This window comes from Astyanax mexicanus, chromosome 1, assembly GCF_023375975.1.
Source record: "Astyanax mexicanus isolate ESR-SI-001 chromosome 1, AstMex3_surface, whole genome shotgun sequence".
NCBI lineage: Eukaryota > Metazoa > Chordata > Actinopteri > Characiformes > Acestrorhamphidae > Astyanax > Astyanax mexicanus.
Window position 1 is genome coordinate 109669937 of NC_064408.1, and position 16592 is coordinate 109686528.

A 16592-nucleotide genomic window follows, 5' to 3' on the forward strand; every position below is an offset into this window, starting at 1 on the left:
GTTGCACAGGTTTTGCTTTAAGTGAATTTAATGTTTTAGTTGATGCTCAGCTTATTTTTTTTATCCCAGCCATTTTAACATGTTCTTCCCTGACAGAACTATTCAGCCAGATGCTCCAGGTCTTCTATGCAAATGATCTCTTATTTGCATGTTAGACAGAATTCCTTTTGCCACTCCCCTCCAGATAAGCACAGCCGTTCTGAAATATTAAACTCGACTGTTCCTCCTTTAGGGAGTGTAATCACACAGCATTAGAAGAGAGGAATGACCCCGAATGCATTACATAAGATGTGATTATAACTCATTGCTTTCATCTTATGAAAAATGGCGTCCAAGAAATATAATAAAACGATGGCCAAATGTTTGTGGACACCTCTTCTAATGAATGCTCATAATCACTTTCAGTCACCTTCCTTGTCGGTGCATAAGTGCAGATACAGCTTGTACAGTCCCTGTAGAGAAGTATTGCCGATAGAATAGGACAATGCTTTTTTTGTCAGACAAGATTGTTTATAACCTTAACAGCATTGCTCATTTTAAAAACTAAAAAAGAAAACCATTCCTGGACAGTTGAGACCGTTGCTCCACCAAAAGCAGGATAAACTCTTTTTTTATTACTGTTATGTTTAAAAGAATGTAATATTTACTTGTTTTACAATGTAATCGTAATGTAAATCTATATATTCTACATTTCTTTGTCTTGATCCGTATCCTAATGTAATTTTGCTTGATTTCTTTCTCCAGATAAATACAGATGGTCTGGTGCTGCGTGGGTGGTACACTTGTCTAACGTTGGCGGTGTACGGTACAGCTGAACGCCCCCACAGCCATGAGCGTGATTCTCCACCCCCACCTCCACCTCCTCCGCCACAACAACAGCCACCTGCCTCCAAAAGGAACATCAAGCATGGTCAGTGAGAGCATTCTACAGTCTAAATTAGAGCATTCATTTTCAGAACTTCTATCAGAGCTGTAAAATGCTGAGTGTGTATAATACGGTGTAGCGTGCTTCACACTCATAATGGGTGCCTGAGGTGCAGTTGAGTTAATGTGCTGTGTGTGTGTGTGTGTGTGTGTGTTTTCGTGCACTTGAATCTCAGAATGGGAAAATGAGGAGCAGTTTAATGGGAGTCCACCCAGACCACAACCCAGAGGTCCTCGTACTCCGCCAGGGCCTCCACCTCCGGACGACGATGAGGAAGAAACGCTGCCTGTGCCAGGTGTGTGTAATGTGTTCTCACAGTGAATGTTATGTTGACTTCGTCCAGGGACATTTGAATCACTGTTTAGTTTGGTGAAATGCATGTTTAAGTATAGACCTTTTATTATGGCTACGGAGGCACAATAATGCAGTTACCCAATGAAAAAGATATTCACAAGCGCATGTGTATGGGCTTGTGTGAAAGTAATGTCAGATTGCCTCTGGTGCAAATGTTAATGGTTTAAATAGAAGTGGATTGACACCAGTTGTTTGGGTTGGGCAACAAGGCACCAGCCAAGTCAGTAGCACAAAATAATTAATAACCTGTATACAGGAGCTGATGGAAAATACTTACATGTCTAGGGTTAAGGATATCTACATGTCCTGATCCAGTAAATTTGCCCCAATCCAGTCCTAATCATGTAATGCCAAAACCAGTCTGATATTTGTGTTAATGTAAATTTTACAGCCACACACTTTACGTAAAATGTGCAAAGTTCACTTTGTTTTTAATGAACAATTTATGCAAGTGACATTCTGCTTTGTTAGATTCAGATAATGATAATTCTGCTGCAGATTGTGAACATTGTTTATTATTGGCACCTTGAGGATAAATGAGGCCACTCTACACTCAAAAATTTGGAGCTGTGTCAGAATTAAAATTAAAATAGCAATATGTACTACACTGCTACCAAATAAACACAACTAATTACACTAATCAAAATGAAATGTGCTGTAGGTCAGTGTTCTTTAAGCACTTTTATCAAAAATATACTTAGAAAAGTGCACGGTAACAAAGTTTATCACAATAAGAGTTTTCGCCTATGGTCCCCTTGCAGTACCTCTGTGGCCCACAGGTTGAAAACCACTGTTCTAGAAGAATTAATGATGCGTACAGGGTTCGTACGGTCGTCAAAAACCTGAAAAAAAAATCATGGAATATTAAAATATCAATTTCCAGGCCTGGATAAGTTTTGGAAAAATAAAAAAATCTTTTTTAATCTATCGACAAAGAAAAGCTATTTTGAACTAGCAAATACATCAGCTCAGAGTTAGTTTAGTAATTTAGCACTACTCAATAGAGCTCTCAAGATTTGACACATTTTTTTTATTGAAGATTGTGTGGCACGTTGCTTGAAGAATTTTTTTTTTAATCAAATTCATTTTAGACCTACTAAAATCAATTTAATCATAGTTTTAGTTGATTTTTGGTTTTAATGTCCATGTCTGCACTAATGTTTTAAAAATTGTACGGTCATTAAAATTTGAAAATTGTGATGAAAATTTCTTTGTTAAAAACTGTATTAACTCTCTATGTACATGATGTCTGGACAGCACAGTTTGAAATTTTTTTTTATTGCTCATATTATATTAATTCCCTCTTCATAGCTCCAGTAAAGGAAGAGCGTGTGGAGCAAGGAGACGACTACCTAGAGCCCGTCTCGCCAGAGCGTAGCTCCCTGCCTCCTGATGATACCTACTCAGACCCAGAACAGGAGGAAGATGAGGTGCCAGTGGAGGAAGATGAAGATGAAGCCCGCTCTGAGGGAAGTTTGCCTGAAGAGGAAGAAGAGGAGGAAGACGAAGTGGGTGAGGAGGAGATGGAGGATGATGGCGAAGGTAGGGGAGGCGCATCGCGGTGTGCGTCCCTCAGACGTGTGTGTGTGTGTGTTTCATCCAGCATGCTCACACACTAACCTGAGATGAGTGAGGATCTAACTGTCATCACACTGCATGTCAAATGCCCTCCCCGTGCTGCTCTATGACATAGAAATAGATAAAGCTATTTCTATGGGCTGTATAGTGTGTCGCAATCACGGTCACGCATGCAACCTGCTTTACTGAGTTCCAGTGTTGCTGCTCGTTCTTTTGCAATCTATAATATTTAAACAGTTACATAGTTGGTGACCAAGGCCCAGTCCCATTTTTATTGGGAACCCTAAGCGTTGAGTTAAGTGTCGCTCCACAAAGTAAAAAAATATTTATTAGCTTCTTGTTCATATATATATAAATATATATAAATAAATATTTATTTATTTATTTATTTTTGTTCCACCTTAAATGCGGACTTGCAAACATATACATTTGCATAATGGGCTCACAATGTGACCTCCTAGTGTGTTGTGTGTTTGCGGCTGCTCATGCTGTAGCGCTGGATGGTTAGCAAGGGCGCTAATCCAGCAAGCTACCCATCGCTATTTTCATCCACACTTCATTTTCCTCCAAACCACTCGCTCTGTGTCTGTCTCTCTCTGTCTCTAGCTCTCCTAAGATATTATGATATAATATTATAAACACTACACTATTATTACTGTCCCCTCACAAAAATACAGGGAACTACCAGCATTTAAAAAAAGTCAAATCTAATTAATTAATTTGTACTAAAATTCAGGTCTGTAAATGGAGCAGCTTCAATAATTGCTGTTGATCTGTTTAAGGTGGAACAGGAAATTAGCTAGCTGCTAACCGATATGTCCTACTAGGAATTTTTCATGCTTTTTAACACATTGAAGCTACATTGAACTTATATAATACAATGGGTAACCTAATTTTTAACAAAGAAACTGCTACATTTGTGGTTTTCTTTGATTGCTTTTGAAACCATCTTGCCAAGATTCTGATAGCCCTTTATTTGGAGTGTGCTCCTTAAAAACATCTTCATTTGGAGGGTCATGTGGCCCTAAAACTTCACTCTACTCTTCTGTTCCAGCAAAAATTTAGACAACCCTACCCCTTAGGCATGAATGTGCAAAGCATTGGACTAGACTGAAAAAGTGGTAGAGGCAAAGGGTGAAATGGGATTGGGCCCAGGTCTAGTGTAGACTGAATGCGAGGGTGAACTCAATATTTAGGATGCTGGACTGGTCAGCAAAGCAGGTGTTTGATGTGAGTTTGCTTCCTTTCTTCGTTCCTTTTTAATTCTAGGTGACGACGGCTATGAGCAAATCTCCAGTGACGAGGAGGATCTTGAGAGCGGGGCCTTCAAGCTGCCAGCCTTCGACCTGGTCTACACGCCCGAGGACCTTGCCTCGCTGCCAACTGTCCAGTATGATCCCTTTGAACGGGAGCTTCGTCCCCTTCAGCACTTCACCCCGCCCCACGTCACACGTTACGAGGCAGAAGTGAAGCGCCTGAAGAGAATGGACCTCCAGGACCAGACCTCGCTGGGGGCGGAGTCTGCAGCTAAGTTGTCGGAACTTTTGGAAGCCTGGGGTGAGGGGTCTGAAGCAGATCGTGGAGCTGGATGGGTAACGGCACTAGAGGAAATTCCATCTTTGCTGGTGAAAGGCTTGAGCTTGTTAGCAGTTAAGGACAGGGAGGGCCAGAATGTGCAGTTAAAGCTGCTCGTTGATTGGACGTCTGAAGCGCTCAATTTGGACTCTGCTCTATCGCAGCCCATTGCCCTGAACCTTCGCCAGCTGAAAGCAGGGGCCAAGCTTGCCTCGTCTCTTGCAGACTGCGGGACCCAGGCTGTGCAGGTCCTGCTGGAGAAGGGCATCGTAGGTCGTCTGCTGGAGCTCCTGTTTGCAGATCACGTATCTTCCACCCTGAAACTCAGTGTGCTGCGCTCGCTGGACAGCATCATAAGCGAACCACAGGGCATGGAGACACTTCTTAGAGAAGGGCAGCAGGACAGCAACAGGACCAGCGGCTATCAGCGCCTGCTCGAGCTGTTCCTTCTGGACCAGACAGTACGAGTGGCCACAGCGGGAGCCGCCATCTTACAGAAGGGGCATTTTTATGAAGTACTCACTGACCTTCAGAAAACAGCAGGCACGTGGGCAGAGCGCCAGACTACAGAGGGTGAGACTGGAGAGAGGGAAAGAGAAGGAGGTGAGAGGGAGAGAGAAAGAGAGAGCACTGAGAGGGAGACAGAAGAGGGAGAACGGGAAACCCTCGAGCCACCAGAGAGCCCGATGGACATGGACACGCTACTGGAGTCTGCTTCTCTGTCAGAGGCTGATCTGGAGAAGCTGCAGGGTCTGCTGGAGGAGTTGCACCACCTGCTGGAAACAGCTCCAAATTGCATGGTGCAGCCACCCAGCAAGGCTTTCCCCACCACAGCTCGTATCACTGGACCCCCAGAGCGAGATGACCCCTATCCAACACTCTATCGGTGATTCATACATATGTGTTTACCTTTACGTATTAATCACATAAATACTGATTACTTATATATTAGTATTTATTACATATTAGGGATGCACCAGATGTTTGGAAACCAGAATTATTTAGGCAAAATTGGCTAAAAAACACACTCAGTATAAAAGAATGAATCCCTTATACAGAACAATGATGTTTCCTTTTGAAAAACATGACAACAATTAATAATACATTTAAAGGCCCTTTAATTTATGTGATGGTGAAAAAAAACGTGACAAAATAAATAAAGCAAACATATATTAAAAACATTAGAAGTATATTGGTTTCATATTTTTCAGTTACAGTTTTATTAGTATAATAATTATTTTTTTGGGTTAATATTAATTTATATTTAGCCAGAGCTGTTAATTTTCTTTAAACAGGTAAATTATCTTAAATGAGCTCTGATCTGTGTATTCTTTTTATTAAAGCTGATTCTTTTTTATAGGTATATGCATGCCACCCACTTCTTGGAGTCTTTGGCAGTTGTCTTGACCTCTCCAGCTACTTGTGCCCACATTGGAGTCCTGCAGGCAGTGCGAGAGCTAATGCGTTTCATTTCACAGACCCAGCAGGGTCTCCTCTTCCTCCTGAGTCAGCATGAGCCCATCAACCTGCTCTTACGCTTGCTCACACCACTCACACACCTAGCTCCCATATCTCACTTAGCCCACTTAGTTCCTCTGACCCCTCTGCTGGAGAGTGAGGCTGAAGACACTGCTCCAGGAGCTGAGGGCTCTTTGGATGATGGATTTTGGGTGTGGTTAATGCAGGCACTGCATGCCCTGCAAGCAGTGGCAGAGCTTAATGTGCCAGAGCTCGAGGAAGGCGACAACCCAGAGGTTCTGTCAACACTTCACAACCTCTACCTGATCAGCTTCAGCAGCACGGGCCGAAGTGCAGTCTCGCACACACTCAGCCTGGACACCAACCTCAGCTGTCTGGTCAACCTGCTGGAGCACCATGCCAAAGAGGGACAGGGGTGAGTAAGCACACACTGTGGAGCGTGAATACATGCAGAACAACATTGAAATTCTTTTGACGTTTGTGTAGACTGTATCATGTTATCTGAAACAGTAAGATTAGTATGTAGAATATTAATAAGCTTAAAAACTGTTACATTAAAATGCTTTTTTTATCTACAAGGGTTGGACAATGAAACTGAAACACCTGTCATTTTAGTGTGGTAGGTTTCATGGCTAAATTGGAGCAGCCTGGTGGCCAATCTTCATTAATTGCACATTGCACCAGTAAGAGCAGAGTGTGAAGGTTCAATTAGCAGGGTAAGAGCACAGTTCTGCTCAAAATATAGCAATGCACACAACATTATGGATGACATAACAGAGTTCAAAAGAGGACAAATTGTTGGTGCACGTCTTGCTGGAGCATCTGTGACCAAGACAGCAAGTCTTTGTGATGCATCAAGAGCCACAGTGTCCAGGGTAATGTCAGCATACCACCAAGAAGGACCAACCACATCCGACAGGATTAACTGTGGATGCGAGAGGAAGCTGTCTGAAAGGGATGCTCGGGTGCTAACCCGGATTGTATCCAAAAAACATAAAATCACGGCAGAATTTCAATGTTTTCCTGTTTCCACCAGAACTGTCCGTCGGGACAATAAAATATTGTGGTCTGAAACCAGGTGTTTCAGTTTTATTGTCCGACCCCTATGCATGCTCAGGATTTTTCACATTATCACAATTTGTATTCTTGATGTTAGCAAAGTATATTGAGTTTATTGGCCTATAAAGCTTAAATTAATTATTATTAACAAAGCTTTTTTTTTTTTTTTTTTACAATTTTTACATTTAAATTAGTACATTTAAATCTATGATTAAATATCATGCTCAAACTACTTAATACTCTGACCCTGCTATCCTTACATAATATGAGATTTGAGCTATTTTAGGCATCATAAATGGATTGGATCATTTTCTCTTCAGTTTCTGATTCAGTGTTTTGTGCTGATATCGATATTAGTAATTCATCTCTACAATCAGGTTATTTGATTGCCATTTGTACAGTAAGTTGAAATTAAACTGAACTCATCAGATGTTGTATAAAATAAATATGCACAAGGCCTTTGTTCATATCCCTGAGGAACTCCACAGTCCCACGCCTGCCTGCACTGTTATTCATGTTCAATACCTAACCTAAAATTATCATACTGGTACTTTAATCAAATATTCATTCTGTTTAGGGAAGGGAAAGCCAGGAAGTCTGTGACCTACAATTATGCCTGCATGCTGGTGCTGCTGGTGGTTCAGACGTCGAGCGAGCTGAGGATGATGGAACATTATGTTACTCCACTGCTTGCAATTTGCAAATCTGATGAAAACAATGCGAAGCTTCAGGGTAAGTAAATTACAAAAAAAAGGTTTTGATTAGGATCGCTTGCCTGTAATCTGACCGATCCATAGTGTGGTGGTGAATCCTTGATTAGAACACTGGGTCCTTGATTACAGGGTTGTGTGGTGGTCATCCATTATCCTGATGTCACAAATGCACTTGTTGCTGAATGAAACAATCTGTACTGCAGTTCTCGCTCTTGTAGAAAGGTTTGCCTGGACAGCAGATACAGTTACTCCAACAAAAGCAGTATAAACTCTTTTCATATACTTTAACTTTTTGTAATTTAAATGTGGCCATGGCAAATATGGAGCAGGTTAACTGAATATAGTGCACCCAATTCAGATATGTTGTTTAACAGTGCATTGTATGTGTTTCGGTTTCAGAGCTTTGTAAGTGGTTGGAGCCACTTGAGAAGCTGCGCTTTGATATAAGTGGCATTCCAACTCTTATTGACTATATCAAACAGGTAGGTTCAACATCTATTATTCAGTACAATAAATTGTTTTGTGTTTAGCAGGCGTCTACTATCAGGGCTCACTTCAGAGTAGAGCTGGGCGATTAATCGATTAATTCAAATTTACAGTTAAGGACGATGTGTTTTTATGAAAATCGATTTTCTCTGAGTTTTAATTTTCACCACTGAGGCTCCCCTGAGCTTAACCCCGCCCCTCTCGCCCGCGCCTGTCACTCACCTTGTCCACAGTGTCTCCCTCTTTGTAAAAAGCTATTCAACAATTTGTCTATAATAGGTTTGAAAATAAAGAAAACTTAAGAAAGCTAAAAAAAAATTAATAAAATAAAAAAACTGCTCTTATAATAAGAATTAACAACATGGCAAAAAAATGATTTATGTAATTTACGTAAAAATAAAGTTATTTTGAGACGTGACTGCCTATTTAAAAAGCAACAGAAGTTGTTAATTTGTTGAAGTTAATTTGTATAATTTCTAACATATTTAGAGTGTTTTTACTCACTTTTTTCTCTCTCACAATGTCAATCCTTTACAGCTTCAAAAACATGCATTATGCAAATTAGGCGATGACGTCATTTAGCGACTTCTAGCGACTTTTAGGAGGTTTTAGTAGGGGAAAAAAATCTATTTAAATCGAAAATCAGATTTTTTTTTTTTTTTTTTTTTAAATTGAAGATTCTTTTTTGGGGCCATATCGCCCAGCTCTACTTCAGAGTGCACTTAATTTCTTAATGGTGCGACCAAAAATAATCTCTCATTCTTTGTCATTTTAGACAAATAAATCTGCCTCAACTAATAATAAAAGGTCTAGTGTTGTAAGAGATATACAGTATTTACAGCATCTGTTACTGACTGATATTCATTACAGCATGCTGCCCTCAGTTCACTGCGTTTAAGCTGAGCAGAAAAAGCAGAACACTTTAGACTTCCATAGATTGATATTGTCAGTGCATGATGATGTCCACTGCAGCCAGTGGCTTTTACACTGTTTATATCGATATCAAAATATATCGCATAGACCGAAATAAAGAAATGTATCTTAAAAATACATTTTGGCCATGTCATCCAGCAACTACAGGAGTTGGCATCCGAGGGGAATGTGACTGCAATAGAGGATAGACCGTAAGACATTCATGTATGTTCAGTTTGAAGCCCTTAAAACACTTGCACTTTTAGATTTTCCTTTTATTTCATTTATCTCACAGAGCTAAAATTTATGTTTAAAACATCTCCAATTACATTTAAACACTTTTTAGTAGTTAGCTTTTTGGTAGAATTCTGCTTCAGATACAGAACATTATGTCGAACAAATTGGCAGTTAATCATCAGCAATCAGTATTGCCTATATGGGCGATGATTATTGGGTGCACCTAACGTTTGTGCTGGTGCATGTAAGAAGAAATTTTAGTGCAAATAGTTAGTCTAGAGTAGAAGTCTGCGTGGGACTGTTTTTCTTTTTTTTTTTTTTTTTTTTAATATATAAACCCCTGCTTGTTTTAGTCCCGTTACCACCCGGTCCCGCCAGAAAATCCTGTGCCCGCCCATAATGTACATGTTTCTTCCGCTCCTGCTCCACTGTCCTAATATGAATTGAATTAACTAAATTTAGTGCTTGAAATTTACTTATGTGTTTGTTAAAACAGCAATATAGTGCTGCATAGCGCTGTCCTATTTCTGACCACAGTCCAAACACATGCCAGATTGATTCAGGAATGAAAAATATATACAATTGAATTTAATTAAATGAATGAATTTATTTATTATTATTATTATTATAATTATAATTATTATTAATAATCTTACTCATTTATTCGTTTTCCTTCTGTTCGCTATGCATGGAAATCATTGTGTGATCATTATTTAAACTATTTATTAATTTACAGTCTTTTTCCTCTAGTTTAGAGCCCTATGCTGTGCTTGTAGCTTTTTTATTTTTGTATTTTTTTAGTTAAACACACTACTGCAGTCACATACAAACAGCCTGACTGTAGTGTATACAGTAAATAAACTGCATAGTTTACCATCAATAACTGAGAGTATGTCCCTTGTTGTGTTCAGAATCTGGAAAACCTAATGACTCCAGAAGGTGTGGGTCTGGTCAGTGCTCTAAGAGTGCTCTGTCACATTGCTTGTTCCCCAACAACTGCACCAGGTATCTACATAATCACACTTAAACATTTCTTACAGTTATATACAGTTTTATTATTACAGTCACTGAAGCCTTATCTGTTTGTGTGTGTTCTGGTTGGTTCGTGTGCTCAGGTCAGCAGAAGGACCTGAAGTGGAATCAGGCAGTGATAGCACTGTTTAGTGCTGAGGGCATGGACACATTCATAAAGGTCCTCCAGAAGCTGACTTCAGTGCTGCTGCTTCTTTGGAGGCTACACGGACCCATGGGCCCCACGGCGCAGCGTCTGACTATGCTGTCGGTGGCTTCCTGTGCACTGAGGCTCATTAGGGCCATGCTGACTGAACTGCTGTGCGGAGGGGCTTGCGAATTCCGTGATGTTCGTGTCCCCTCCGTCTGCGTGACCCTGCACATGATCATCTGCTCCACCCCGGCGACCGGTCGCTTAGACACGGAGGAGCTGCGTATCCAGGGGGACATCGCTGAAGTGTTGCTAACTTTCACTCATGCAGTGAGCGATAAGGAGACAGGTTCCGAGGAGACGGTCGCTGGAAACAGCTGGTCTCTCATGTTGAAAGAGGTGTTGAACGCTATACTGGCTGCTCCTGAGAACATATACAGCAGTCTCAATCTGCTGTCTGAACTGCTGCCCCTACCACTGCCCATGCAGACCACACAGGTAAGGGACCCCCACCTTCATATACTAGAATCATCTCATTTAGACAGCTTTTATATATATTTTTCTCTCTCTCTGTTTGTCTCCTTCTTCTAGGCACTGTCCGTCCAAGACGTTGGAGTAGCAATGAACACTCGCAAGCTGTGGAGTATGCATCTGCACGCTCAGGCTCGTGTCCTGCAGGACGTGCTTCGATGTGTGTGCGTAAGCAGCTGCCCACCTCTGCTCTCCATGCTCCGAAGGGTGTGTGTGCAGCTCTGTGACTTGGCAGCACCCACTGCCACACTGGTTATGAGGACATTGCTGGAGCAGCTACAGGAAGAAATGCAGCAGTAAGTAGTTTAAACAAGGGATACATAATCTCAGTACTGGAGAGCCAGTGTTCATAACTGATACTTCAGACTTCATTTACTTTAAATACTATATGACTATAAACTACTTAATATGAACTGACCAGCTATTATAACACAAATTAATGTGAAAGTAGCAACCTCTGGAAAGTGGGAGTGGCAGAATAGGTAGATAAGAAGACTGCACATGATCCCACTCTGCCTTTCACTCTGCTGCCTGCCTGCAATATGATTTTAACTTCACACTGCTTTCCACTAACTATAAAACACATCCTCATCGACTGTCCAGCCCATAACCATATAAGAAAATTTTACTATCAACAGAACATAAAGGACCTTTTTGGGAAACACCCACCAGGGAAGATGTAAAAGTTTTTATCGGATCTTAATCTTAAACATCTAATATGACACACATGTAGAGGCCTATGTAATGTTTGAATCAGCTGTGCATTTATATCTACGCTCTTAAAACCAAGTGTATGCCACAAATAGCCAAATTTGTGCTGGAGTGGCAATAAAACCCCAACAACCAACAATCACACTGCTTTCTCTAATAACTACATATAAAATTACTGTACTTTTACTTTCAGTACTTATTTAGTACATTATACAGTAAATAACTGACAATACTTAAATACAAAAATGCCTAACACTTTAATACTTTCATTTTTCACACAGTGTGGAGCTTAAAGAACACTTAAACTTTTACTCAGGTGACATTTTTTTATGGAGAATTTTTACTTTTTACCAGGTACTCTTGTACCTGGACTGGCTCTTTAGTCTTTACACATGGTGTGGTCAAACTGTAGAACATCTAAGAACCACCGTTCTTAGATGAAAGTCATGGCTTTTATGTGTGCTCATCCCCATCTTATGTGGAATACCCAGCTTATCCCAAAAGTATTTTAGCCCTAGAATTCAGATATGTTGCCAAAAGTTTTTTTCCTGCTCCAGTCATGTATTAAAGAGCAGTAAAGCCACTCTGCTGAAGTACAGCGTTATAAAGGAGTTTCAGTTTAGTTCTCCAGCAGCATTAGCATAAGGTGCTAACCGCACAAAGCGCTAGCTCTTTGGCTGTTCAGAGGTGAGTATTATCGGCTTGTAGCCTGCTGTTAACCCTGGGTAGCACTGCTGGAGCAGCATTAGCATTAGCCGCTAATTCTAATGCTCCAACTTTGGTGAAAATCTGTAAATCTAAGCTTACTGAAAATAAACGGAAGCGCTCACCCAAAATAATCAGTTTTCATGAGAGAAATCTGTGTAGATTAACATCCAGCGCTCGAATTACACTTTTGTTTACTTAACTTAGCTCACCTTATCTTTACAGGCCTCGCCCCCCAGTGATCAGACCTGCTGAATAAGAAGGAAAACAAGGCGACAGTAGTGATGCATACTGGTGCATAAAATGTGCCTTATAATCTGGTGCGCCTTATGTATAAAAATAGACCAGACACTAGATGTTTATTGATAGTGTGCCTTATAATCCGGTGTGCGAAAAATTATTATTAAACTAGGGCTGGACTGTTTAGTTCACTGTTTAGTGAGGGAACCTGGGCACTTCCTCCAGGTTTCTGGGAGGCTAATAAATACATACACATATTGAACTAAATTACTGAATTAGTAATTTAAGTAAGTAAAAGCAAACATTGTGACTGTTAATGAAGCCCAATTACCTTCAGTTATTATCACTCTCAACATTAGCTACAGCTGTACAGCAAACTGTATGAAATATCACCAATCATTACTAGAAAATGCAATATGGACTTCCTTAATAGACAAGAACAGACAATCATGACTAGGTGTCGAATTGGACATACTGCTCTTACCCACCGTCACCTCCTGGTTGGCGAACGGACTCCAGCCTGCCAGTTCTGTGATACTCCTCTAACAATTAAACACATCTTAGTAGACTGCCCTGCACTTTTAACCACCAGAAAGGACTTTTATAGGGTTACAAACGTGAAAGAACTGTTTGAAACGATTCCACCAGCTAGAATACTTAATTTTCTGGAAGTCCTTCATATAAAGACACTAATTTAAGACTGTGATGCTCAAGATATGAACATTATTGATGCCATAAAATAGCCATCATGTTGCTGATATGGCACAAAACCCAAACAAACAAACAGCTGCACAGCAAGAATACAGCATATCTTACATTGAGATATTCACAATTTGTCATTTTATCTGTCATTCGCAGGGAAGCAGTGACCTCACAGTTAACAAGGCTGCTCGCCCTGCTGGACTTGTTGGCGTCTCAGCGTGCCTGTAAGGCTGGCCTTTTGGCTCTTCTGAGTGGATCTGTACGCAGTGAGAGCCGGGGCGAGGGCCGGACTGAGGACAAAGTCCTGACAGAGATGCTTCCTTCTCTACTTGCCATGCTCCTCCCACCAGCGGACGCAAGCCTCTCAGTGCAGCAGAATGCAGAGTTGGTGGCTTCTATTATCCAGTCATTGTGCGACCAGGACATTTCTCTGATCTTGAGTGGCTCAGGGGAGATGTGTGTGTCTGAATCTGAACAGTTGGCCAATGCCCTGCCATCACGGGACATGATGCCTAGTATATGTGACAGCATGCTGGAAGTACTCGGACACGCACACAGCAGCTACACACTCCAACTCACCTGCCTTAGAACAATGATGTTCCTGACAGAGCATGACTATGGCCTCTATCATTTGAAGAGGTAAGAAGAGATTACATGATCATTATACAGTAGCAGTCAAACTGTCATATAACTCCTTTACAGACTTTGGAATGTATACAGGCTACAAGTGTAGATGAGACAAAATCCATTTTTTTCTGCAGTAAAAGAGGTTGTTCACATTCTGAAAACCTCTGAGGGCTTTAAAATCTCCTACAGGACACTTTGAGAAGCTGCCTGTTCACTCTGTACTCCACTTAATAATTCCAGATCAGTAACAGCAATGAACCCCAAATTCTGCATATATGAAAATAGACATAAAAACAAGACAACCATCACAAAACGAAAAGTTTGGAGGACATGAAATGTTTAATTTGTATTAAAGAAAATACTGATTTTAAAATGATGTTTTAAAATCCAATTTTATGATCCTTTTTTATTATTATATTTTTAAAATTGCACATTTTCTTAATTTTTAAAAAAATATTTATATTAAATTACAGGATTTGTAGTATTGTTTATTATCAAACATTAATTTTTGAATGAAATGCTTAAATAAAAATCTCCAAGATTTAGGCGTGTAATATCAGGCAGAAAATTAACAAAAATGCTGGCCTGTTAAGGGGTTAAGCAAGAGGTGCCTACATTGATGAATGTATTCTGGTTTAACACTTTGTTTTCTAAATAATTCAGTTTGTTTTTCTTCATACTTTGGATGACTGTAGTATTAATCTACATGGCAGAAAACCCTGAATTTAAGTTGTGTCCAAACTTGTATATTGCTTGTGTGTTGCAGCTCACTAAAGAAGCACAGTTCGGCCGTATCATCACTGTTCCGGAGGGAATCTGCGTCCTTTAACAAAGAATCAGCTGAGCTACTCTCTGCTCTGTTGGACTTCCTACGACAGATCCTCAACAATGAGTCTATGGTACATAAATAAATACGATTTGTTTTAATGAAACAGAAATGAAATGACTAATGTGAAAAAGAATCAGTGTATAATTTATAATTTTCATAATCAACTAAATTAGAAAATAATCCATAATCAGAAAAGATGATGAGATATTTGGATGGAGCGCTATCATTCTAGAGAGCAGAGTTCCACTGCCTTGTAGCTCAGACCTGGGGGGCAATAATCCCCTTTAGACCTTAACTGACATTAGGCATTATGCAGATTGGTTTTTGTGTATTTGCTACATAGAGTCCTATTCTATTGGCAATATTTCTCTACAGGGACTAGAGGAGCTGTGTGTAAATGTACACATCCCTGACAGCCATGGGTGCAACTTAAAAATGCTGAATACATTCATTAGAGGGGTGTCCATAAACATTTGGTCATATTGGTGCATGTAGTGAAAGTCCCGTGGATTTTATTGTGGTTCTAATCTATAGTATTTATTTAGTGTATATGTCATATATGTTTTGTAATTTTGCACACTATATTATTTGATGATGATTATTAAGATTAATCATAATAGAAACAGATTAATATTATCGCTGAATCAATGCGTTTCTTTACACCTAGTCAGAATGTTTACTTGATCTCGTTTGCTCTGCAACAGGATGAAGATATGGACTCGCGCTCTCTGGCGTTGAACGTGAGCGATATGAAGCAGCTGCTGCAGTGGAAAGATGACTCAGCAGATCATCCTCTGTCCGAGCTGGAGAAACACATCACGGTAAAGTGCACGTATACCTGGGCTATTAAGGCTGAATGAGAATATTAAACTTAAAGTAAAATTATTACTGTCTGATTTGCATTTTGAAAGTTCAGGCACGTAGTTTAAGAGGGTAATGATTCCAGGACTGTCGTAGGTTGTGGGAATGTAGTGGCGCATAACAATAGAAAAAAAAAAAAACGCTGGTTGTACTCCAGATGACCTGAGAATGTCCTGCATGCGCTAAAATAAGAATTAAAGAATTAAGAAGTAAGAATTCAAATTTATAATAAGACAGGGTACATACAGTCATGAAAAACCTGGAAAAGTCATGGAAATTTAAAATAGCCATTTCCAGGCCTGGATAAGTTTTGGAAAAATAAAAATACCCAGAGAGTTTTGGAAAAGTCATGGAATTGGGTCTACAAGTCTGTGTTTCAGTTTATCGATGGAGAAAATCTATTTTGAGCTAAAAATACGTCAATCAGCTATTTAGCCCTTAAACAACAGAGCTCTCAGGATCCGACACATTTTATTATTAAAGATTGTGTCAGTATTTTTAATCAGATTCATTTTAGACCTACTATAATCAATTTAAACTATAGTTTTAGTTGATTTTTGGTTTTGGTTATTGTCCATGTCTGTACTGATGTTTAAAGGATGGTGTGGTCATGAAAAGTTGACTTGAAGGCCTGGAAAAGTAATGAAAAAATCATGGAAATGTATTGGTTAAAAAGTGTATGAACCCTGATAAGAACTCTCATATATTAATTTTATCACCTGTAAATTTGCATCCGTTTGTCTTGAGAATTTAACTTTTTGGACCCTTTATGCACAGTCATAACTACAGTACTATAATTATTAACTTAAGTTCCATATTCCTTACAGAAGGACCCTAAACAAATCTTTCTCTAAAATCAGAACCACTGATTTATAACTGTTTTAGTACTTAAATCAGTTATAAAAC

General features: G+C 39.8%; 1 protein-coding gene across 2 annotated transcripts in view; it reads left to right on the forward strand.

The window, feature by feature from the left end:
- Nucleotides 1-16592, forward strand: part of virma (vir like m6A methyltransferase associated) — a 28848-nt gene that overhangs the window by 8362 nt on the left and 3894 nt on the right. Inside the window, exons 5-17 of one of the 2 annotated variants that reach the window (XM_007236510.4) lie at nucleotides 745-910; nucleotides 1101-1220; nucleotides 2591-2821; nucleotides 4127-5318; nucleotides 5793-6326; nucleotides 7548-7702; nucleotides 8083-8165; nucleotides 10230-10323; nucleotides 10434-10978; nucleotides 11072-11307; nucleotides 13526-14008; nucleotides 14763-14895; nucleotides 15530-15646. In XM_007236510.4, the coding sequence (XP_007236572.3) occupies nucleotides 745-910; nucleotides 1101-1220; nucleotides 2591-2821; nucleotides 4127-5318; nucleotides 5793-6326; nucleotides 7548-7702; nucleotides 8083-8165; nucleotides 10230-10323; nucleotides 10434-10978; nucleotides 11072-11307; nucleotides 13526-14008; nucleotides 14763-14895; nucleotides 15530-15646 (4089 nt within the window). The remainder of the gene's footprint in view (nucleotides 1-744; nucleotides 911-1100; nucleotides 1221-2590; nucleotides 2822-4126; nucleotides 5319-5792; nucleotides 6327-7547; nucleotides 7703-8082; nucleotides 8166-10229; nucleotides 10324-10433; nucleotides 10979-11071; nucleotides 11308-13525; nucleotides 14009-14762; nucleotides 14896-15529; nucleotides 15647-16592) is intronic. The other variant, XM_007236511.4, reaches the window with a different exon arrangement.